General features: G+C 41.1%; 1 protein-coding gene across 4 annotated transcripts in view; it reads left to right on the top strand.

Moving 5' to 3' along the window:
* Positions 1 to 25,573, top strand: part of NT5C2 (5'-nucleotidase, cytosolic II) — a 542,012-nt gene that overhangs the window by 450,160 nt on the left and 66,279 nt on the right. For all 4 annotated transcript variants that reach the window (XM_085606647.1, XM_085606643.1, XM_085606637.1 and 1 more), the window contains one exon: positions 24,908 to 25,084. In XM_085606647.1, the coding sequence (XP_085462773.1) occupies positions 24,908 to 25,084 (177 nt within the window). The remainder of the gene's footprint in view (positions 1 to 24,907; positions 25,085 to 25,573) is intronic.

Genomic DNA, 25,573 nt, shown 5'->3' with positions numbered 1-25,573 from the left:
TCGCCTTTCTTCCAAAGGTCCCCCACCCTGGAAATACCTATCAAATCCCATTGTCGGAATCCCTTGGTGTTTCTTAGTCTCCCTAATTTACGGGTGTCCCAAAGTGGTGTCATCTGCATGAGGGTACTCTCCCATCCCAGTGCTCGCTGCGCCGGATGCCAAATTTGTATTGTGTGCGCTGTGGGGCCCGTGTAGTGTAAGTTCCTGGATCTGTCGTAAAGTGCCACCATTATTCCCGGTAAGCCGACTCTTCCTGTGGTGCATGAAGCTATTGATTTATTACAGTTAGTTGCGACGCCCAGTAATATGTTTGTATGTCTGGGAGGGCAATTCCTCCATCGTACCAGCCCTTCACCAGTTTTTTCATGGCGATACAGGCTGACCCTCCATCCCAGAGGAGCTTAGTTACTTCAGTGTTTATCAGTGTGAAAAAGGAGGGGGGGATCTGAAAGGAGGTGTTTTGTAGGCTCACTGTGCCATTGGAATCAAGCTATCCTGGCTGAAGAGGGGTGAAACCCTGAAACCGGTCCTAGGATGCTTGTTTCCGGTCCAGGGAAGACCTGGCTTGGCAGTTCGGGCTGGACTGTTCCCATGAGGCACAGGGTCAAGACTGATTTGCATATGGCCAGGTCTAAACTGGGGTGGCATGGTGAGTGAAAGAATGATGGATTTAACCTAGATCTCTTGACTGGGGGTGAATTTTATGATTTGTTCTGCATTCCGTCCATCAATTGTGTGTCAATTGTGTGTCCTTTGGATATATAAAAACCTGGGTAGCGCCATCATTTTAAAGAGGGCTGCTCTTCCCAGCAGGGTAATGGGCAGCGAACGCCAGTGTTTCACATCACTGCGGAATCGGGCCAAGGGCTTCATTAGATTTTCTTCGGTGAAGTGCGAGACTTGGGGGGGTAATCTATATATGCTGAGGTACTTGAAGCCCTGGTCTGAAATCTGGATTTCACAGTTTCGTGGCAATCTGGGCGTAGGGCCGCGAAGAATATAAAGCAATGATTTTGACCAATTAATAGTGTAGCCTGAGGCTTTGCCATAAGCCGCACAAATGTCTAATAGGCAGTTAATGGATCGTGATGGGGATGACATGTAGAGCAACACATCGTCTGCATATAGTGATATGCGATCTTCCCATCCCATAGTCCATTTCAGCCCCCTAATGACCGGATCTTGGCGTATCCAAGCTGCCAGTGGTTCCAGCACTATCGCAAATGGCAGTTTGTATTATAGCAGGCCTGCAAAGCAAACTGGCAATTAAAGAATGGTTAGATTTTGTTATGAAATATAATATTGTCTGCTTACAGGAAACCTGGTGTTATGATGTAGCTCACATAAATGGTTTTTACTCCATACATACACCAGCCAGAGTTTCTATAGGTGGACACAATAAAGGAGGTCTATTAACTTTAATTTCAACAACATTAAATGGTAGCATAAGGGAAATGAAATTGGAGTCTCCACATTTTCAGATTGTTAACATTTTGTTTGAGAAACACTTGATGTTTGTGGTCGTTAATTTTTATCATAACAACTTTATAAAAACAAATATTACTATTGCACAGGAACTGTAAACCTCATTAACAAAGCATACAGAGGAGAGAAAAATTGATTTTGTAGTACTATGAGGGGGGTGGTTTTAATTGTAAACTATGCTTTCTGTCCAAATTTGGGGCTTGTCATCATTTACAGGTGACAGGTCAGACCCCAAATGCTATCGACCAATCTCCCTAATTGATTGTTCTTGTAAAATTATGGGTCGAATAATATTGGGGAGATTGGAGGTCTGGATGGCAGAAAATGGGAAATTTTTCTATATTCAGTATGGATTTAGCAAAGGTCTGGGCACAGTGGAACAGTGTCTCAATCTGCACCTAGTCATCGGCAAATATACCATGGCGAAGCCAGGGACCTTATACCTTGGGTTTATGGACCTGACTTCTGCCTTTGACTGGGTGCAGAAGGGGAGACTGTGGGAGAAAATGCTGCTCATGGGCATTGACCCATCTATCGTCCATTACTTAGCAGCAATGCACCACGGAGTCACAGGGAGAGTACGTTATGGAGTAGCTGGCGAGCTTACCCCACCAATAAAGATGGACTTTGGGGTTCGCCAGGGATGCGTACTTGCTCCATTTTTATTCTGCTTATATATAAACGACCTAGAAATTAACATCAGAACTGGTAACATTAGATGCACCAATAGTAGATACCAGGTCTTTACCAGCCCTACTATACGCTGATGATTGTGTTTTAATGTCGAGAACTGGGGTGGGATTACAAAGGCTTTTAACGATTTTATGAGTGACCTCGGCCTAAAAACCAATGTTGCAAAATCACATGTAATGGTAACAGGTAAATCTCCAACAAAAACAAAAACTTTTTATATAAATAATGAAACACTGTCCCGGCTATCAATTTCTTTTTTAGGCATACTTTTTAATGGACAAAAATTCATGGACACATCTAGTAGATGCAAGGATTGGAAAGCATTAATAGAAACGCCGAGGCCATCTTCAGATTCACAAAAAAAATTAGGCTATCGCCCAATCAAAGCCATAATAGACATTTACAAAGCACGGACATGTGCCGTTGCTTTGTATGGTGCTGGAGTATGGGGCTTTACCAAAACTTTGGGGCTTCAGAGAGCGGAAAATATGATGTTAAAACGCATATTGACATTACCGAAAAGCACTCCAGCCACTATGTGTCACAACGAACTAGGTGTAACACCGTTGACTTTTTATGCGTAATTAGCTCCTCTGAAGCTCTGGCACAACATATGGACTAAGGAGGAACCAGTCCTGAACCTTGATATTATTTTAGATTGTTTGAAACTAGACTCTGTAAAATAAATTCCCTGGTTATCTTATATACATGAACAACTAGAGAAGCTGGGTTTGGAGGACTGTTTCAGCACACCGGGTGATATTTCTGCAATCTCAAAAAATAATCTGAAAAAGGATTTTCTCTTTTACTGGAAGCAAGTAAGAGATAGTAAAGAGAAGGCAAAAAAAAAGGGTTGTAGAGCACTCACTATTAGTTAGCTCCCCGAAAATCGAACCGTATCTCTCCTATTTTAATCAGGCCAAGATGTTTTACCTGATTAGATTCAGGATGGGTATTGCTCATCTCCTGGTGTCGTATCCATATGATGTATACTGTGATACTAAGCTAGAAATGTGTCCATGTGATTCACTTTCTGCACAGAGCACTATACATTTCATGCTTTTTTGTAAATTTTATTCTGGCCCGAGACGTACATTTTTAAAACCATTATTAAGATTTTTAATTATTAGACCGTGCCAACCTGCGCTACGCCATTTACTTCTCCTAAACGATGAATTCATTTGTTTAATGATTTGTAGGTTTATTTCCTCTGCAGTTCGACTTCGTAACATTGTAAAAAAATGATTCCTGTGTTTTGATTTTGTCAAAGATGAATTTTGCTATGTATATTTATGTAATTCAATGTTTTTTACTGCTCTTTTATGTCTAATTTAGCCGAATAAAGATCTTTGACTGACTATGCCGAGGTACTTGAAGCCCCGGTCTGTAATCTGGATTTCACAGTTTTGTGGCAATCTGGGCGTAGGGCCGTGAAGAATATAAAGCAATGATTTTGACCAATTAATAGTGTAGCCTGAGGCTTCGCCATAAGACGCTCAATTGTCTAATAGGCAGTTAATGGATCGCGATGGGGATGACATGTAGAGCAACACATCATCTGCATATAGTGATACGCGATCTTCCCATCCCATAGTCCATTTCAGCCCCCTAATGACCGGATCTTGGCGTATCCAAGCCGCCAGTGGTTCCAGCACTATCGCGAATAAGAGTGGGGAAAGTGGGCACCCCTGTCTCGTCCCTTTTCCAAGGGGGAAGTCCCTTGAAGTTGGGCCGTTTGCTACAACGTGCGCCATGGGTTTATTGTAGAGTAGGTGTACCCAGTCACAGAATTTGGGCCCAAATCCCATACACTGGAGAACTGCAAAGAGGAAGGGCCAGTCGACCATGTCAAACGCCATCTGTGCATCTAACGAAAGAATAACTGCATCTTCTGCAATAGTTGAGTTTTGCGCTATGACACCCTGGAGCCTCCAGAGATTCAGGCCGTATAGTATCAATATATTTAACACTCATAATTTATTGATGGATAGATAATTGTGCTAGCAATCATCAAATGTATTAGATTATTACAGGATCCTACACATATTTTGGTTCTGTCCGAGTGGCAGGCTTCTGAGGTATTAACTTGTACACAACTAAACTAAGTCAAACTATTTGTTCAGGAAGCTGCTCGGAATTGCACCCCCAGTTGGCAGTGACAGAGCAAGTTGAGATTTTGTTAATAGGCTCTCCCCATGGGCACCAACCCTCTCACCTGCTTTGTGTACCATGCAAAGTCATTTTCCTGGCACATAGACGAATCAGACAGACAGAAACGGGCAGAGAGAGACTTTTTATGTTGCAAGATTATCAAACGTGCCATGGCTGGCATGCTTTTTGTTTCCTCCTTTAAACAGACTGCTGCATGGAATTTTTGCTTATTCCCTAATGAACAAACCGTTTACTACTCTTGTGGTTTGAAGATGCTTTCCCTACAGTGACCGCCTTTATTGTCATCTATTCTGAAACACTCAGAGTACTTCAGGCACTATATACCTCCTAATCATACACCATTGTGGAAGATTGCCCAGAGGTTGGTAATTTAGGGAGGCAGTAGAAACTAAAAGGAAGAAAGTCACCACCACATTATTTATGTCTTTTTTGTTTTTATCATGGTTTTATATTTCAAATTAGTTTATTTAGTTAGCATCAAACTGAACGGTGTCTTTCTTCGCATATTCCCTAGGTACTAAAGTCCTCTGATCTTTGACTTCATGTGTCACCGTACACTTTTACCAACCGAAGAATGAAGAACACTTCTGTGTGCACCTTCCTTATCTGCTTCTCAGCAACTCATTGCACCATTATAAATTATTTTAGGTTGATCAGAAAACAAAGTTTATGAAAATAGTGATGAGAAATCCACTCGCATTGTGCATTGTTGTAGACATCCATTGGCAAACTATTCAACAGGTGTGTGACTTGTTTCCTTGACATCTAACGGTCAAGGCACTGTGAATAAGAGCAAAAAAACTAGCTTCAAGAGGCTTTAAGGCGTATCTCTGGCTCTTGCTTACATGCTTCACGCAAAAAAATATGTTCTTTATAGCACAGCCCTAATGTAGGCAAATACATTAACAAAACGTTTGCAAATGCTGAAAACCATTGCTTTGCAGGTTAATGCCCAGGTATGGTAGCATGACTTTTTGGCTTTCCTCCAAAATTGTTTGTAGCACCAGTGCGTCATTTAAACTAAGCAGCTTGTGCCATTACTTTTGTGAAAGGGCGATGTAAATGAGGGCCCTTCTGTCTTGCAGCTCGCCGAGGCCTCCGCATTTTGGAATTGACTCCCGGTGGAAGTTTGCGCCAAACCTGATCGCGGGGAGGAGGTGTGCTCTAGTGGTTAAACCACTGGGTTTGGAGTCAGGAGTTCCCGAGTACGTGTCCCAGCTCCAAGCTGACATGTGTGGGCAAGTTAGTCACTTTATCTTCCTGTATTTCTCTTTACTCAGCTGTACCTGGGTAGTAATAATAATTGCGCATGTTCTGAAGCGCTTTAGATGAAGGTGCTATGTCAAGACCCAATTATTATTATTCTCATGCAGGTGATGTAAATAAATATACCTCGTCGGTATGCTCTTTTCCCCGATGTCTGTTCCCCTTCTGCACCTGGCGTTGTTAAAAGTTGGTCAGTCAGTCTGCATGTCAGGATTATCTAGCTGTGATGCAGTAGCTCCTAGCTACTCCAGGGAGGCTAAAGTTGGAAACTAAAATCAATGCTATTATGCATCGGAAAATATACAGCCAGCTATGCATTGCAAGGACATTCCACGTCACTTAGTAGTTCCCTGACTATGTAGATGCACAAGGAAGCAGGCTGGGTGAGATGGTGACACTGCCACCTCAACGACGCCACCGGTAAGATCTTTGCAGCTTGCGTTTTGGAACACTTAAAAGACTGGGCTTTTTCGAGAAAAGTGATCCCTAAGTCTCAGGCTGGGTTTCGCCCAAAGCATTCAACATTGGATAACATCGCTGTGTTCCAAACAGTACGTGACAAATATGTTACGTTAAATGCCCATACTTTATATTGTGTTTTTATTGATGTTTCGACAGCTTTCGATAGTGTAGATAGATTGACCCTATGGAGAAAATTGGCAAATCTGGGGATTCCTGTAGATCTTTTAACAATAATAATTTCCCTTCATACATCAACATGGTGTAGAGTCCAAATGGGGGGAGAAAAAGGCCTAACCAAACCTTTCCCCACGAAGAATGGGCTGAAACAGGGATGCTTATTAGCTCCCCTATTATTCTCTATCTGTATTTGTGATTTACCGTGGCGTCTCTCCCAAATTAAAAATCACCCTCTGAAATTAGCACAAGTTGACATAAATTGTTTAATGTATGCCGATGATATCATTATACTTGATCGTACTCCGGTAGGCCTGCAAAGAAACCTGAACAAATTAAATCAATATGCAACAGAAAATTTCCTGGTGCCAAATATTACTAAAACTAAACCTCTCCCTTTCAGTGGCAGAAGGAAACCATTATCTTATATATGTCTATTTGGGCCGTATTATTACTTATAATTTACAAGACACAGCCCACCTCCAACATTTAAGTTGGAAGGCAGAATCCCACGTTGGGGCTCTACAGAGACTGTATCAATCTACGGGAAATAGACATTTTATGCCAATGCTGGAGATTTATGGCATGAAAATCCCTCCGATTCTATCATATGCCATGGAATGCACACAAATTAAAACATGGCAATCTATAAAAGTAAAGGAGGGGAACCATACTCCGAAAATTGGTAAAATTATCGTACTCGGTATCAGTCCAAGCTCTCCATCTCGGGCTATCTCTAACGGGAATTTCTGCTCGAGTAATTTTCAATATCATAAGGTGGGCGTACAACTTCTTACATGCAGCGCCAGACACATTAAGGCATTTGTTAAAACTGGAGACTTTTAGAGAGGAGGCGTCTGGGTATACTTTCAATAGGAATATGTTAAAAGCCTTTGAGGTTTCACAATACACTTGTGCACTTTTACAGGAGTGGTCTCCAACGCTCTTGATATTGTTTTTAAAACATTTGGCCCCTAGAATCAGCTTTGAAATGGATAAAGATTATTGCATTCAATTGAAGCATTATAAAGCGTTCTCAGAAAATATAGAATTTATAACCTATGCTCCCTATTTACGTTTTCAACTAGAGCACGGGGTAAGGTGCTGTATTTTGCTTTTACGTTTGGGTATACTCCCGTTAGCAACATTCTTAGCTAGCTGGGACGATACAAATAACTCTAAAGGCATATGTGAATTGTGCAAAGGTGGTCCGCAACACTTGCTTCACGTTTTATTAATCTGTCCTAATACGAGTGTGGTAGAGGCTCGACGACGAAATATAGCCCCAATTCAACTAAAGTATAATGCTATCTTGGCCCATGATTTAATTATGTTGTGTAATTCTCCAGTCAATGAATTTGTATGCCGTAACTTGTTTACGTTTTTAAAAAGTTTCTTGAAGCTGTTCTAAAGGTAAAGCGCACAATCTTATCTTTATTTTATTTTATTGAATGTTGTATAAGTACACGATAAAACATTATTACTTTTTCATTCTATAGTGTGTCTTAAAAGATTTACCATTTTAATTATTTTAAACTCAATAATAATAATTTTATATCTGTATTTGTTGATCTCAGTTGAGGTCTGAATCAAATAAACTATTGATTTAGGTGGCGCCTCAACTGATTTCCTAAAGTTCAGTTCATACTTTATTAATGTTTAGACAAGTCTTTAACCTCTTCCATGCTCATGACGGCTCCCGGCCGTCATGAGTCACAGTAGGATTGTGTTCATGGCAGCCAGGAGCCGTCCGAATGTTGCCGCTCCGCCCACTCGCAATTAATTCCCCGTCTGTGTGGGAGAATTAATTAGTGGACGGGGTTCGGAGGGCTCCCGGCTGTCATGAGCACACGCCCACTGTGATTTATGACGGCCGGGAGCCGTCATGAGCACCGCGGCGCTGTGCCCAACCCCGCCGCTCCCCCCCATCCCCCTCCCTCCCCCCGCACCACGGCAAAATTCGCGCCACTGCAAAGGGGTTAAAACATGCATTCTTTAAAATCAATAACATTTGTATATAAATACACTTTATAAATACCAATTCATCATACTTCAACTAAAATCACCGGACCCCTACCACCTAAGAAATTTAGCCAATCCGCAAGCCACATCAAAGAATTCCATTCTTAACAAAAGTGCGAGTGCGTCATTTCGACAATTTATATTATACTTTTTAAAATCAAGCAATGGACCTATAAAAATGACAACAATCAATTAAAACATGAACATGAAAGTTTTGCAAAGGCAGTCCACATGTGCAGTTATTCTCTTGATCTAGTAGTACTTCAAATTTCTAAGCTCTTAAATAACGCACATTTAATGCTACCCGGAATTTTATAGTACTAATCGTAACCGGGCATCTGGAAGTACAGATAAGTACAGAAACACATTCATATTTTCCAATGAGTGTACCATATATTTTGCGGAGGGTCTATTCCTTACATAAATCAAGTCCGCCAACCTAGATTCTTTTATACAGGCTATTTTTAATTCTGCTTTAGAGAGTGAGGCCTCAGCAATTTTTAATTCTAATTTTAGAGTTCTTGCGATGGCTTCCAATCTTTTCGTTACCTTCTTCGCCCGCTATAATTCACTTCTTGCTATTTCAGTAACACAGCAGGCTGATATCTTCTGCATATTTGGGACCAAGAGTTTATTCCAAAAACGCAAAGTTGATTAATAGGCTAAGAAGTTCCAGGCCTGAAATTTCCTTCTAATCTTATCGCCTGGGACATTGCACCTTTGGGGACGGCCAACAACTTTTTCAAACATTTGCTTTCACACATTTCCCAGCTTCCCTCCATACTAATGGCTAATATCTCAGACTCATAGAAGCCCTACGTGGGGACCATTGCGTTCTAAGCATTTAAAAGGGGAGTCCAAGAGGAGCCATCATAAGTCTTTTTAAAGCGAACAAGTACCTCTATCGTAGTTAATGCTCTCATCGCCACCAATTCTTTATGCACGGTCCAACTCAGCTGGCTGGTAAACGTCATGCCCAAGTACTTATAGGAGGACACGACCTCTACCCTACTATTGCCTAACTGCCACTTATACGGTTTACTTTTTTTCCCAAACTATTATTTTTGTTTTTCCCATGTTAACCTTCAATTTATTAGCCTCTCAATAATGATTAAACTTAGTTAGCTTCCTCTGCAGGCCTACTTGGGTCACGTCCAGAATTGCCAGATCATCTGTATAGAGTAGGTACGACACATGTCTACCTCCCATTTTCAGGGAAAATTAATGAGTTGCTGCCAACTGTTCCGGAAGATTTGCTAAAAATAAAGAGAACAATGTGGGTGCCAAGACATGACTCCCCAGTAAAAGACTCATAATATCTACATGTGCACAAGATGTCTCTGCATGCGCAATGTGTCTCCTCACTTGGAAAATATCCTGCAAAGAGATAATGGAAAGTTTATCACCCTTGGGACAGTGGTGCCCACCTTTCTGCTGCAGGATTTACCGGCCTATACTGTTTACCCCTCTCCCGAACCCTGGCTCGACTTACTGGACCCATGGAAGTCAAGAGGTCTCATGTCCGTTATATTGAGCATGCAGTACCTCCCATTACCAACCTGGGCGTGAGTCAGGTTGCAGGCCCGTCGTTGTATGGTGGCTGAGGCCTTGCCTGTACAGCCCCTCTCACCCCCTTCTCCCACCCCTCAACACTGCAGGGACCAGAGGACAGAAAGCCTGACCCTGAAACCTGTGGTACTGATGTAGGATCCAGCCCCCATTGTTATTGCTTGCAGAATTTTCCTGAAACGAATTTTGTCATAGGATATGAGTCGCTGCCATCACTTTGAAAAACAAGCATTGGCAAAGCAGGTAGGTCTCGCCAGGACAACAAAGGTTGAAGGAAAAAAGGAAAAAAATAGCATCTCAGTCACAGTACCTGCAGCTGAAGGACCCTAATTCAGATGAAGCAATCTGTACTTAGTCCATGCTTCAGCTGAAAGAAGAGGAAGTGAAGCTGGTTTGAGAGTGACAATGACGCCCATAAATGGTAAGCAACAGGTGTGCTCCAAGTCCTTTGTAGAACACAGTATCTCTTGCAAGAGAGAGCACATGCGCTAGCGCATACAAGACCCTAGAAGACGCCACTTTTAAAGTCACATTGCAGTACTAGCTGCTCTCCAAACAGAGGTTATCCATGTGTCTCATGAAGTGTGCCAACACTAATGACCTAATTGTCCTTATTTCTCTCGAGTCACTCTCACTCCATTGCTTGGAAGTATCCTGGGTCTGGACCGCACTGCCACCGCCAGGCACAGGATTGCTGCCTGAGATACTCCCAGCCCATTGCCATCTCCCGAACCACCACCTATAATCCTAGACCTGCAGCGAAATGGGGATGATGCCTCCCACCCCCGTGGCATGCCCAGTCATCAACATTAAGGTGCAAACTGCCCACCAGCAGTTCATGGCTTGGGCAGTATTTAGACATGCCGAGGCACGCGCACACTCCACAGCAATGAGCACTTAGGCATACAGTATTGTACTCTAGGAATGGCTGAGGTGTTGATACAAGCAAGATCTTGTTACATATTATAATTAGGGCTCCCGGTTTTATGGTATTTATTTTTTTAACATTGCCGTCTGTATTTATCCATATTTATATTTTGGTCAATTTTTCTGTATTTATCCACATTTATTTGTGTTGCAAGCAAAAGAAGACGCTACAGCTAGTATTTTTCCACATTTATTTAATTAGACAATACACACTTGAACTCGGTTTTTATAGATATATATATATATATATATATTGAAACAAAACACCCCTCCGGTTGGAAAAGGAAAGAGGCCACTCGGGGAAACCTTCAGGAAGCCGTTTATTCAGATCCCACAGCATGATGCATTTCGGCATAAATTGCCTTCCTCAGATGCTGCTACACACACGATAGAACTCCACCCACGTCTTTTAAAGTGTCCTGCCTTGTCATCATTGGACGGTAAGTTCCAACCCCAGATCACATGTTCGTTCACCCAAAGAAGTTCATAGCGAACTGCATTTCCCAGAAAGCACCGCTCCCCAGTGGGTGCAACGTGGAGATGGAATCACTGGTCAGGGCAAAGACGCGGTATCAAACATGGAGTGTCCCGGTAAAATAGTATCCTCAGGCTCCCTTGGGTCCCCTTTACGCTCCAAACCCCAGTGCAGATGTCCGCCGGGCTGTGAGTCGTCAATGCAGTGATCGCGGCTCCTCGTGCAGTCACGAGCTGCACCTGGCAGCAGTCCTTGGCTGAGACAATACTCGGGGCGGGCAGGAGTTGTTTCGATACCTCGAAGGAAAGTTAAAGCTGCAACAGCTGGTGCCAGTGTCTCTCCTACCACTTTATAGAGCGGGGTCTCTTGTGCACCTCTGGCTGGTGCACCAAACGAATTGAAACAAAACACCCCTCCGGTTGGAAAAGGAAAGAGGCCACTCGGGGAAACCTTCAGGAAGCCGTTTATTCAGATCCCACAGCATGATGCATTTCATATATATCAAATTAAGTAAACATAATACATTCACTTGAAATCTTTGCCATTGTAGGACAAGAACATGTGTATTTCAAGAGACTTTGACGACATTGAGGCTCTTTCTGGTTGTTTTTTTCCTTTATGCCGTCTGGTCTCCGGACATTAGTACAAACTATTCAGAGTACAGACTGAGGGAGTCCCTAAGTCCTAGTTATCCATATGGTCTGTACAGCTTAACCCCGGTTAGGACTTCTGATCTACAACTTTATCAACTGTTAACACCCTTCACTTCATAGCAAAAGTAGTCCAGGGAACAGCGTGCAAGTGGCCTCTTGCTGCTTGTACCCGTTACATGAGCCGGCATTTCACTTTAAGTGATTTGCCCAGAATCACGGGATGGGTAAGTAAACACCAAGACTCAAATTGTACTTTAATTCCTCCCATTTCTTCATGTTTATCATGTTCATCTTGAATGGTTGCGTTTTGCTTGGGGAGGGTTTTTTTCTCAATGAAAATAACGTTTTTGTTTTACATTGTTGTGCATTTTTGCCTGTTTTGTATAGTATGCACCAGAGGCATTGAAGCGCTTGACATGAGCGCAAGTCTGATTACACAAGATCACTCTAATTTCTACAGGCACCGGTAAATCAAGTTATTTACCCAGGATCACAGGATGGTGAGCAGACGCCGAGATTTGGGCCTGGTTGCTCACTTCAAGATAAATAAAAGTGCTGCCCGTGAAGGCCCAGTCTAAGGGGCTTAACCAAATGAGGGAGCCCTACTTGCCTATGCCTTTAAGCTGTCCCTTATTGGCAACAGTTTGAAGTTATTTAGAACTCCAGTAGAAGAACGACACTGTGTAGGACTCCAAGCCAGACTTTCTTTTTTTGTGGTGATGCTAGAGAGGTGTTGCAGATAAACCCTACTGCTTAAACAATTTTTGAGTGGGTCGGGACAGCACCCTGCGTTATGAATGTTCGCACAGTCACTCGAGGCAGGGCCGGCTTTAGTGCTGGTGGCGCCCTGTGCGACAATGTTTGTTGGCGCCCCCCAATGACCACCTCCACCAAAGATTCTCTCATTAGCACCCTTTAACAGTGACGAAGTCTCCATAACCACACTCTCTCAGATGCATTGAATTAGTTATATAGCGCCACTCATACCAGTGTAGGGTGTCCGAGCACTTTGCATCACACACACATTGCACAGAGACAATCAATCATACGTGTGTAAATCAGTGTATAGGAAATGTTACATAAGACAAAGGACTAAAAGTGTAGGAGTCTCTTGTCATCCATACTGGTAGGCAGTATAGTTTAAGAGTGCTTGGTGTGGAGAAGCATAAACGCAGAGTCGAAAAAGAAACAGCATAGTTGGGAGTTCTCTTTAATACTAAGAATCGATTTCTAGCCAAACTAACCCTTTTTGCAACATTAATCAACGTTCTAATAATGTATGCTTTGCAGTGTGTATGCAGTTCTGAGATGAAAGTTAATAGTTTACTATTCTATATTAGGACTTTAAGTTATAAATTGCAAGTAACAAAAGGATGAATCTTTTGAAAGCAGTAACCTGCTGATCTGTTTACATCATACGCACTCTGTAATCTACTTGGTACACGTTCTTTGCAGTAGGCATATTAACCCTCTGCACTAACTTCACCTAAGTCAAAACCTCAACTATGCAAACTGCTGATCTCTCTGCAGGACGATAATTAATCACAGGAGTTATTGTGACATTTATGTGAGGCCTGGTAATTGCCGAGGGAAAGAAACGCTGCAGCAGGTGCTTCAAAAGCATAGTAAACTTTTAAGCACGGCGCCCCCAGGAAGTCAGCACCCGGTGCGATGGCACCGGTCGCACCGCCCTAAAGCCAGCCCTGACTCGTGGATAATGACCTTTGCCCTCCTGGTATCGCTCCGTGCTCCCTGCACTCGACTTTGCGAATTGTCCAGGTTGAAAGTTTCCTTAGTGTCAAGTTTCCTTAGTGTCCTTTACTTTACTACGACATCACAATGCCAGACACTTGATGGCCAATGCCCACGCTGTGATTTTAGAGTGTCCTGGGGCCCCCTCCCCACTAACCCATGGTGCTTCCTCCTTTTCCTTTCTAGCGATCCACACAGGCACCGAGTAGAGAAAGAGCCAGCTAATTCCAGCCTAAACAGCCGACAGTGTGCATTCAAAAAGGCTGATAAGCGCTCCTGGCCTGCTGCTGTCAGGGCGGTAGAGGCTCCCTGGAAACAAATCAGTCTCACTCAGCAGGGGAGTGCTTAGGGTGATTTAGACGGAAGAATAGTGTGCAGGGGAATCTGACACCGGTTTAAAATTTCTTCCTGCAGCCCCTGTGAACCTCAGACACGGATTGACACATCGCCGGTTTTTCAGTATTTTTCCGTGTCTATTTATAAATACAGACAAAGGAAAAAATGTTTTCCGCCTGTATTTATGTGTATAAATCCGTTTAAACGGAAAACCGGGAGCCCTATCCTAATTATAATCCTTCCCACTCCCTGACAGCACCCAAAATGTGTTCCATTATGCAGTCCCCAGTCTTACGGTCAGGACGTAATTAAATTGTAAAAGTTATCTTTGAAAGAATTAATAACTGACAACAGACTGAGCTGAATAAATAATAGACAATGAAGTGGGCTGAATGTAGGGACGGGCTACGTTCAGTGTAGGTAGCAGCCATGTGGTCAGCTTACGGACATAAACGGAAACAATTTCACAGTGTGCAAGGCATCATTACTTTTTCATGCAGTGGCCATCTAAGGGGGGATAACCTCCTTGGGAGCCAATAGGAGTCCAACCAGCACTAATAATCAGTAGTAGCATACAATTTCTGCCTAATCAAATTAAACATGACAACCAACATGCGGGCTGATCCAAATCCCTACTGTCAACAGTGCTTTCTGCTGATCATATAAGGTTTAGTGTTATCTGCACTGTCAAGCCAGACCTCAAAACAGATAAACTACTTCTAAAAACCACATGCTTCTGTTAACTCTATACAATGAAATGACCCTACATATTTCTCTGTTGTCTAAGAATACAGTTAAATGGATCAATGGATCCATTTTACATGCTGGGTCGTGGCATGTAGCAATTTATGTATCTAGTGTAAGTTTTGTAATTGTTTTCTGATTATTTACAAATTGGGGTGTAGGGTAGGAAGTGTCAAATTCTGTTAGCGGAGCAGTAATTAATGATAGAGGTTACAGTGACATGATCTCTCTTGGTTCTGAATCCCGGGGTTTGGGTGGGGGGGGCGATACTGCGGAGGCCCTAATCCAGTGTTCAGTATAATAGATCGCTTTTATGTTTCCATGGTTTTTGCCCATCATATTATTTCTTTTATGTATGCATGTGGTACTTGTATAGCTGGAACATTGCCAAAAGGCAGCGGACATCTGTACAGGGTCATATTTAAGTCTGCAGTCAATGAGTGGTCAGAGAGAATGGGGAGAGGATGTAGCCTTACGGCTAGAACGTTCGGCCACGAAGCTGGGGAACCGGGTTCGAGTCTCGGCAACAACGCTCAACATCCTGTGATTCTGGGCAAATCACTTAATCTCCCCGTTCCTAAAAAAAATGAATGTGTCCATCCGTAACAAAACTGGTGCTCATGTAAAGCGCTCTGATACCCGGTATCTTCGGGTCTATTTCGCACTATATAAAACACTAAAAAAATGTTTTTTTAAAAAAAAGATGCAGCTGGGTTCTAGAAGCAGAACTGCACTTTTACTGTTTTGTCTTCTAATGTTCTTAAACGAGTTGAGCCTTCAACACTTTCCTCAGTTGGAGCATTGTTGAGGAGGCCCTGATGGACACGAGGATGTTGTTTGAGATCCTGGTGCACAGATGGAAAAAGCCAGCTGCCTTGCTATTTATTTATTTATTTTTTTATTTACCTCATAATCTCCAATTTGATGTTGTCCTCACTGTAAGGGAACCACCAGATACGGTACAAGATAAGCAGGAATGTTAATAATTATATATTTTTGTAAGTGATGCAGCTGATTTTGAAGGTGGTTTTTGCCGGGCCAGAAGAGCCAATGAAGTGCCATCAAGATGGGGTGTTGTGATGGTATTTCTTTAGGGCCTGGAGGAGACTTGCTGCGGTGTGTAGAATGCGGTTAAGGGGGAACTACTATAAAGTCTGGTAGGCCGTGGATCATGGCGTTTCTACCCACCATCCAGGTTTGAACTGCAGTTCTGTTTTGCAAGAAACCGTTTCACTTTATTAGGTCTCGCCAAGGCAGCGCTTTTGCTGTCTCTTCGAGACATGTTGTATTCAGGATATGTGAATAAAGCTCTGCGCACTTTCCGCCCATCTTTTTAATTGGCTCCTGTCCCAGTCCTTTGTAAATGGTGGCTTTTCATTGGGCAATAGGCTTAGTAGTCCCTCCTTAGTAACCGCCTGGTCTCTTCTTGTAATCTCCCATGAGGACACCCCCTGTTACATGTGTTGTTACTCCCTAGATCTCAAGGGACTATTTTCTTAGAAGGCTTCAGGCAGGACACACATGTGGTCCTAAGCTAGGCTTGCATTGCTTTCTTCACTCACAAGAACATCTCACATTTATATGAGAGCCTCTATTAATTTCCCTTCATCAGCTCCACACAGAGCAGAACCTAATCCGGAATTCATTCTTTTGTCATATTTCAAAGCTACTAATCTCTTATATGGACATAGCTAGTTGGATGTACTCGTGGTACTGTCTTGCATGCAATGCATATTGGGTAGGGTGGATTTACCATATCTTCTGCAGGGTGCAGTACCATATGTGGCCAAAAGAGGTTTCCTGGGACCTCGGTTGGCCACATATGGTACTGCACCCAATAACATGTCTAGATAAAAAAAAATTGCATTTATAATGCCAGTAACTCCAGCAAATGCAAGACCAATTGCATTTCAAATGCAATAGGTGTCAGATTTATTAAAGTTAGAGCTGTTGGTATTGAAAATGACAATGTTTTTTACTTTTGCTGTTTTATACCATTGGCAATAGTGCAAAGCAAATATATTAATTCCACTGCAAATAAAAACAAAACTAAACGTTCTGGCCCATTTTTTTTAATTGGCTTCTGTCCTTGTACTTTGTCAATGGTGGCTTTTCATTGGTCAATAAGCTTAGTACAGACAGAACACATGCTATGTCCTCTGTAAGGCTGGCAGTTGTTACTTTACTCACTAGCACATCTCACGTTTAAATGAGACCTTTAATTAATTTCCCTTTATCAGCTCCACACAGAGTAGAACCTAATCCGGAATTAATATAATAATTATTTTGTTACATTTCAAAGCTACTAATTTTATATATGGACATAGCTAGTTGAATGTACTCGTGGGACTGTCTTGCATGCAGTGCATTATGGGTAGGGTGGATTTATTATATCTTCTGCAGGGTGCAGTACCATAAGTGGCCAAAAGAGGTCCCCTGGGACCCCTTTTGGCCAAATATAGTACTGCACCTAGTAACATGGCTAGGTAAAAACCATTGGCATTATAATGCCAATAATTCCAACTTTGCAGGGTGCAGTACCATATGTGGCCAAAAGATGGCCCATGGGACCTCTTTTGGTCACATATAGTACTGCACCCTGCAACTTGGCTAGGTAAAAAAAAGACATTGGCATTTATAATGCCAATAACTCCAACTCCAACAAATGCAGGACCAATTGCATTTTCAATGCAATAGGTCTTGCATTTGAGCTGTTGGCATTGAAAATGACAGTGTTTTTTACATATGTTTTTTTATACCATTGACAATAGTGCTATACAAATATATTAATTCCACTGCAAATAAAAACAAAACTAAACTTTCTGCCCCATCTTTTTAATTGGCTTCTGTCCTTTGTAAATAGTGGCTTTTCATTGATCAATAGGCTTAGTATTCCCACTTAGTACCACCTTATCTCTTCTTGTAATGTCCCATAAGAACACTTCCTGATACATGTGTTGTTACTCTCTATGTTTCAATTACAGCCTCAAAACTCTGCCTTCTTAAAGGGTTTAATTACAGCCTCAAAGCTCTGCTTTCTTAAAGCGTTTACAGACAGGGAACAAGCTTTGTCCTCTGTAAACTGGCGGTGGTTACTTTACTCACTAGCACATCTCGCATTTATATGAGACCGTCTATTAATTTCCCTATATCAGCTCCACAGAGAGTAGAACCTAATCCGGAATGGATATAATAATTCTTTTGTCACATTTCAAAGCTACTAATTTTATATATGGACATAGCTAGTTAAATGTACTCGTGGTACTGTCTTGCATGCAATGCATTATGGGTAGGGTGGATTTACCATATCTTCTGCAGGGTGCATTACCATATGTGGCCAAAAGAGGTCCCCTCGGACCTCTTTTGGCCACATATGGTACTGCACCCTGTAACATGGCTAGGTAAAAAGCATTACTCCTACTTTGCAGGTTGCAGTACTATATGTGACCAAAAGAGGGCCCATGGGACCTCTTCTGGCCACATATGGTACTGTACCCTGCAACATGGCTAGGTGAAAAAAGCATTTGCAATGCAATAGGTCTGGCATTTACGCAAGTTTGAGATATTATCATCGTAACTGACAATGCCTTTTATTTATGTTTTGATTTTTAAAACATAAATAAAAAGCATTGCCATTTACAAAGCCAATAGCTTAAACTGGCATAAATGCGAGACCTATTGCATTGCAAATGCTTGTTTTTTTAACGATAGAGCTGGTACCAAACTGCCTTTGTCTTTTTTGGTAGTGTGTCACCTTGAGAATGAGGTTGGTGTCCAGGCTCAATCCAAGTGACTTGACATCCGTTGATAGTCGGGCTTCGAAGCCATCAAGGTTTGTCATTGAGCCAGTCCTGTCCATATTCTTATAGAGAAAGTAGAAAAACATGTATGCTGCAATTATTTCCATGCTAAGTAACTGTTCTGCAATAAGTAGATGCATGCATTGCTTTCTTCACTCACAAGAACATCTCACATTTATATGAGAGCCTCTATTAATTTCCCTTCATCAGCTCCACACAGAGCAGAACCTAATCCGGAATTCATTCTTTTGTCATATTTCAAAGCTACTAATCTCTTATATGGACATAGCTAGTTGGATGTACTCGTGGTACTGTCTTGCATGCAATGCATATTGGGTAGGGTGGATTTACCATATCTTCTGCAGGGTGCAGTACCATATGTGGCCAAAAGAGGTTTCCTGGGACCTCGGTTGGCCACATATGGTACTGCACCCAATAACATGTCTAGATAAAAAAAAATTGCATTTATAATGCCAGTAACTCCAGCAAATGCAAGACCAATTGCATTTCAAATGCAATAGGTGTCAGATTTATTAAAGTTAGAGCTGTTGGTATTGAAAATGACAATGTTTTTTACTTTTGCTGTTTTATACCATTGGCAATAGTGCAAAGCAAATATATTAATTCCACTGCAAATAAAAACAAAACTAAACGTTCTGGCCCATTTTTTTTAATTGGCTTCTGTCCTTGTACTTTGTCAATGGTGGCTTTTCATTGGTCAATAAGCTTAGTACAGACAGAACACATGCTATGTCCTCTGTAAGGCTGGCAGTTGTTACTTTACTCACTAGCACATCTCACGTTTAAATGAGACCTTTAATTAATTTCCCTTTATCAGCTCCACACAGAGTAGAACCTAATCCGGAATTAATATAATAATTCTTTTGTTACATTTCAAAGCTACTAATTTTATATATGGACATAGCTAGTTGAATGTACTCGTGGGACTGTCTTGCATGCAGTGCATTATGGGTAGGGTGGATTTATTATATCTTCTGCAGGGTGCAGTACCATAAGTGGCCAAAAGAGGTCCCCTGGGACCCCTTTTGGCCAAATATAGTACTGCACCTAGTAACATGGCTAGGTAAAAACCATTGGCATTATAATGCCAATAATTCCAACTTTGCAGGGTGCAGTACCATATGTGGCCAAAAGATGGCCCATGGGACCTCTTTTGGTCACATATAGTACTGCACCCTGCAACTTGGCTAGGTAAAAAAAAGACATTGGCATTTATAATGCCAATAACTCCAACTCCAACAAATGCAGGACCAATTGCATTTTCAATGCAATAGGTCTTGCATTTGAGCTGTTGGCATTGAAAATGAGTGTTTTTTACATATGTTTTTTTATACCATTGACAATAGTGCTATACAAATATATTAATTCCACTGCAAATAAAAACAAAACTAAACTTTCTGCCCCATCTTTTTAATTGGCTTCTGTCCTTTGTAAATAGTGGCTTTTCATTGATCAATAGGCTTAGTATTCCCACTTAGTACCACCTTATCTCTTCTTGTAATGTCCCATAAGAACACTTCCTGATACATGTGTTGTTACTCTCTATGTTTCAATTACAGCCTCAAAACTCTGCCTTCTTAAAGGGTTTAATTACAGCCTCAAAGCTCTGCTTTCTTAAAGCGTTTACAGACAGGGAACAAGCTTTGTCCTCTGTAAACTGGCGGTGGTTACTTTACTCACTAGCACATCTCGCATTTATATGAGACCGTCTATTAATTTCCCTATATCAGCTCCACAGAGAGTAGAACCTAATCCGGAATGGATATAATAATTCTTTTGTCACATTTCAAAGCTACTAATTTTATATATGGACATAGCTAGTTAAATGTACTCGTGGTACTGTCTTGCATGCAATGCATTATGGGTAGGGTGGATTTACGATATCTTCTGCAGGGTGCATTACCATATGTGGCCAAAAGAGGTCCCCTCGGACCTCTTTTGGCCACATATGGTACTGCACCCTGTAACATGGCTAGGTAAAAAGCATTACTCCTACTTTGCAGGTTGCAGTACTATATGTGACCAAAAGAGGGCCCATGGGACCTCTTCTGGCCACATATGGTACTGTACCCTGCAACATGGCTAGGTGAAAAAAGCATTTGCAATGCAATAGGTCTGGCATTTACGCAAGTTTGAGATATTATCATCGTAACTGACAATGCCTTTTATTTATGTTTTGATTTTTAAAACATAAATAAAAAGCATTGCCATTTACAAAGCCAATAGCTTAAACTGGCATAAATGCGAGACCTATTGCATTGCAAATGCTTGTTTTTTTAACGATAGAGCTGGTACCAAACTGCCTTTGTCTTTTTTGGTAGTGTGTCACCTTGAGAATGAGGTTGGTGTCCAGGCTCAATCCAAGTGACTTGACATCCGTTGATAGTCGGGCTTCGAAGCCATCAAGGTTTGTCATTGAGCCAGTCCTGTCCATATTCTTATAGAGAAAGTAGAAAAACATGTATGCTGCAATTATTTCCATGCTAAGTAACTGTTCTGCAATAAGTAGATGCATGGGCCATTGTCTGGTAGCGGGGTTAGGTCCCGCTTTTCTAGTAGAGCTGTGTAAAATCCAATATTCTGCAAAAATATACTCGTAGCACAGAATGTTCTTTGTCATGATCTCATACAGTAGTTATGCATGTGAGAACATACCTTGCACTAAAAAAGTAGCGCAAGATACTGACCGGAGAATGGTTCAAGCAGAAAATTTCACTAAACTAGATATTCTGCCCGAACCAATCTTTCACAAGCAAACATTATGTGAAATTAGATCATGTAACATTTTGTAAATCTCCTTCAACAAAAAATTCTGACAGAGGAAGCAAAATTTAATTCAGGTCTACATTGAAGGACCAAGTGAAGAGATGTAGTAGCATTCAATGCAGCCTTATCTTCATTTCTGTCTTTATTAGGATGTTAGTGATTTTGTTATCTTCATTGTAAGTGGTGGTTGTATATTCTGCATGTTTTTTATTTGAAACTTTAGACATGGCAGGTGTCACAGATTGGCTGTGCCACATCTTGTAAGTTTCATTTGAAAATAACATTATTTGATATGAGATATAACATCTCTGATGTGCTGTGGTCTTCGCCTGTCTGTGAATCTTTAGCAGCAATAAGATGTTTTTCATGGCCGTTCCAATTTTTTTTAGATGTAAGGTGTTTATAGAGGAGCTTTTTTTAATCTCACTTTCATGCAGATTGAATTATTTACTTTTTAGATTTCTGGATTCAGCTTAAAAACTCATGAGAATGGCAGAGAGCTCTGTGGGAAGTATTTCAGAGTGTTTAGTCACAATTATTTTTGACAATGATATTGTCTAAAATTTTGCTTATTCATTTGGTAGAATTGCGATTGCCTGTATATTATTGTTCTTCCCATCGATTTAATAAATTCTACACCCTTAAACTTGGTTTGTTTCTCACTATGATAATCAATCCACACTTATTATGAAGCAGTCACTATATGTATCGGGGAAAGTTTTTTTTCAAGCCATTCATTTTTAGAGAACGTTTCATAAAGCCTATTGTTCAACTCGGCACCTTGCAGCACTCAGAATTACTCTCCAGCCAGTTTGTATCCTCCCTGACCTTCTTGCCACAAATGAACTACAGGAGCAAGTAGCTTGCATTGCCACTGAAGCATGAACTTAAAACAAGCTCTTTCTACATTTAACAGACAGACATTCAGCTCCCCTTACATCCTCCTGCCAATTAGGAGATTTAATGAAGGACTCAGTCCTTAGCCTGAATGTGCCACTGGGGTTTTAACAGCCTTGCTACATTAAAATATCCACCCACAGTAATTCCCAAGGCAATGCAAGCACCACTGCCCCAACCTACCTTGTTCCAAAGAACATTAAGGGCATGATTATGATCTTGCAGATGGGGTACTCCGTTACAAACGTGATAGATATCCTGTCCGCCGTATTACAAGTTTCATAGGAGATAATGGAATTGTAATTTGGGGGACGAGATATCTGTCACATTTGTGATTGAGTAACCCTGTCCGCCAAGATCGTTATCAGGCCCTGAATAAAGCAGGATCAAAGCCTACGGAAAAACTATGCTGCTTAATCCAAAGTGGCGTGCTCAGACCCACACACTAACCAATCCAAATGTTTTACATCCACCACCACTCTGTTTTCTTCAGCTAGATCACCTCATTGTGTCCTTTGTGTCTGTATCAGAAAGCACACAAAGATAAGGGCATCTCCTGTTAGGTCCCATTAGGATTTGGAAAGGGGGCCCATCTGTCGGACCAGCCTCTCACGTTTTAAGCTTTCAGCTTCCGTCATCTGCCTTTCTCCATACAGAATCATACACATACATGCAAACAGCACATCCATATGCACCAGTTCTGCACATCTGATCCCTACAATGTCACTCATGTTCCACTCATTATCACTCACCCCACACTAGCATCTTAATCAGCCTGCAATAGACATACGTTTCCTCTTAAACACACACATTACCCTTAGCCTCAGCACTGGCACTGACCTCCCCCATGAAACTGGGCTTATCAAGATCAAGCTCTCCTCCTCCTGGTGCACCCAGGGTCTAACTGGTAGTGAAATTGCAACATCAAACACAAAAAAATGGTACAGATCCGACCACTATATCAACTCTAAAAGCTTTCTGTGCAGTAAGAACCACATGCCCGCTAATCCTTTCTACCAGAACACCATTGTGTAAGCATCCAACAGGCACAGAACATCTTCAAAGCCCTAAAATATAATGTCAAAATTGTTTCAGGCCCCGGAATACCTTGGTGAATCATCGATAAGTGTAGTGCCTTTAACCTTTAAAAAAAATGGACAGTATCAGATAGCACCAGAAAGTAACTGAGCTTTCACCCATTCTTCTTTGCAGTGCTTGTCCTTCTTCAGAACACCGACACTCCCAGACCTTGCACACATCTTCAACTCCATCAAAGCCAGCAGACCAGAAGACAAACATCTGCTAGCCACCAATCATGAAAGGCCTTAACAGAGATAATTAGAAAACATTTCTCAGCATCATTGCATTTCTTTCCAAGCAGCCACAAACTCAGAATCGCCATCCAAGGTCTGGCCCTCCCACACCTGCCTCACCAATGCTTCTGTTACCCAGTTAACCAAAATGAAGAGTGCCCTGCATGCTCCTCCCTGGCTTATAAATTACTCACCTAAAGCCATATCTCTATTTCACTTTATCCCTGAACGTACTATACAGGCCTACATCATCTTCGAAAAGTGGTACATCACTTTCAGGGAGATACAAACCAGCACAGGTCTGTACCTAGCTGAAACGTTCGACCTCTCATGTAGCCTAATCAATACACGAAGCATGAACACGTCAAATTGGGATTCTATATGTGTAAAAAAAGAAATGACTAGGAAAGCTTTCACTTGAAAATACTTTGAAACAACATTCTGTCATATATCAATTTCGCTGAGAATGCATGTCTTGAAGAAGCAACCCATCCACCACTTGTTCCTCTTGGCAGTTACTCTGAAGATAACCCCTACCTTTGTCCATGATGCTAAATAATCCTACCTCCCTAAACCTTTTCTTGCCACCTCGATTATACAGTGTAGCCCCCTGTATGTACATATTTACATTATATCAACTCACATAGTTAACTTGCAAATTAATCAGCAGTCAAACTATGAATGCTCTAAATAAAATGCCTTTATTCAAAAACATGAATCAAATAAAAAAAAATGTTTGATTTGATAATCTTAGTTTATTTGCTTAGAATTTGCCATTAACAGACAAAGGTCATGACTTGCATTATATATTTATATTTTAATGGTATGTAATTTGAAACTCTTTATTGGAAATGTAAGTAAAGTCCTGAAAATGTCTTGTTTTCCAAATATGTTTATAATATCCTTTATGGACTGGCAGTTTTTTGAAGATTGTACCAGCAGTTTTTATTCTTTTGCTGTTAATTCCGTGGTTTTAGATTGATTTCATAATTGTATAAAAGTGTCACAAAATAGGAGTTAATGAAAGTGATAAAGGTCATGTTAGCATCCACCAAACATCAAAGAGTACCCATCCTGCTGCGTTTGCTCACGATTCATGAAAGCCTTTGAACAGTTTGATTTGGTCACTTTGGCAGCTAATTAAATATACCATTTTATATTGGTTGTATTATATATGGTATGAATTCTTGTCACAATGAAAGTGTAAGAGATTGATAAACAAGCAAAGAATGTATTTGCACCGCCATCCATAGTGAGTTCATCTTTAACATAGACTTGGGAAGGAAATTAAGTTAACTTAGATGAAGTGTATGCTGGTGTAGAAGTGTGTTATACATTGTACATACTTTCAATTTCTTTAATTTGACTATTTCTTTACAGAAAGTGACCCATGATATGGACATGTGTTACGCGATGATGGGAAGCCTTTTCCGCAGTGGGTCGCGGCAAACGCTCTTTGCCAGCCAAGTGATGAGATATGCTGATCTTTATGCTGCATCCTTCATTAACCTCTTATATTATCCATTTAGCTACCTCTTCAGAGCTGCACATGTGTTGGTAAGTAACAAGCCACTTAGCAGTGTCCAGGGATATATGGTCGCCCATGATACATTATTGCAGAATAACCCTCATTAATTTAAACCAGTAAGATTTTTATGACTAGGTATTTTGTATTTGTATTATGTAAATATTGTGGGTTATTTTTAAAATACTTGATTCAATGATTTTTGCAAAATGCTACTATTTTCAGACTCTGTAAGTCAGCAGGTGATTGAAGCATGGTTATGTGTTTTTTAGGTTGAAGGCTACTGCATGGAATAAGAACTTATTTTGTAAAACTACAATGGGTGTAACAAATGAAAGTATTTAGTACTAACAGCTGATTGGTACATAAGCATATTGTGCCTTACTGAAAACGGTATTATATTTTAATTTGTAACATTTCTTAAAAAATTGCGGGAGTACACTTATCTTTTATCTGTTCTAAATGGATAAACATATTCAAGTTTAGAGATGTCAAAAATAAAATTCTTTTAGAGTATCTAG

Source organism: Triturus cristatus, chromosome 1_2 (genome assembly GCF_964204655.1).
Source record: "Triturus cristatus chromosome 1_2, aTriCri1.1, whole genome shotgun sequence".
NCBI lineage: Eukaryota > Metazoa > Chordata > Amphibia > Caudata > Salamandridae > Triturus > Triturus cristatus.
The sequence above is the reverse complement of the archived record's forward strand: the minus strand, read 5'-3'. Positions and strand labels throughout refer to the sequence as shown.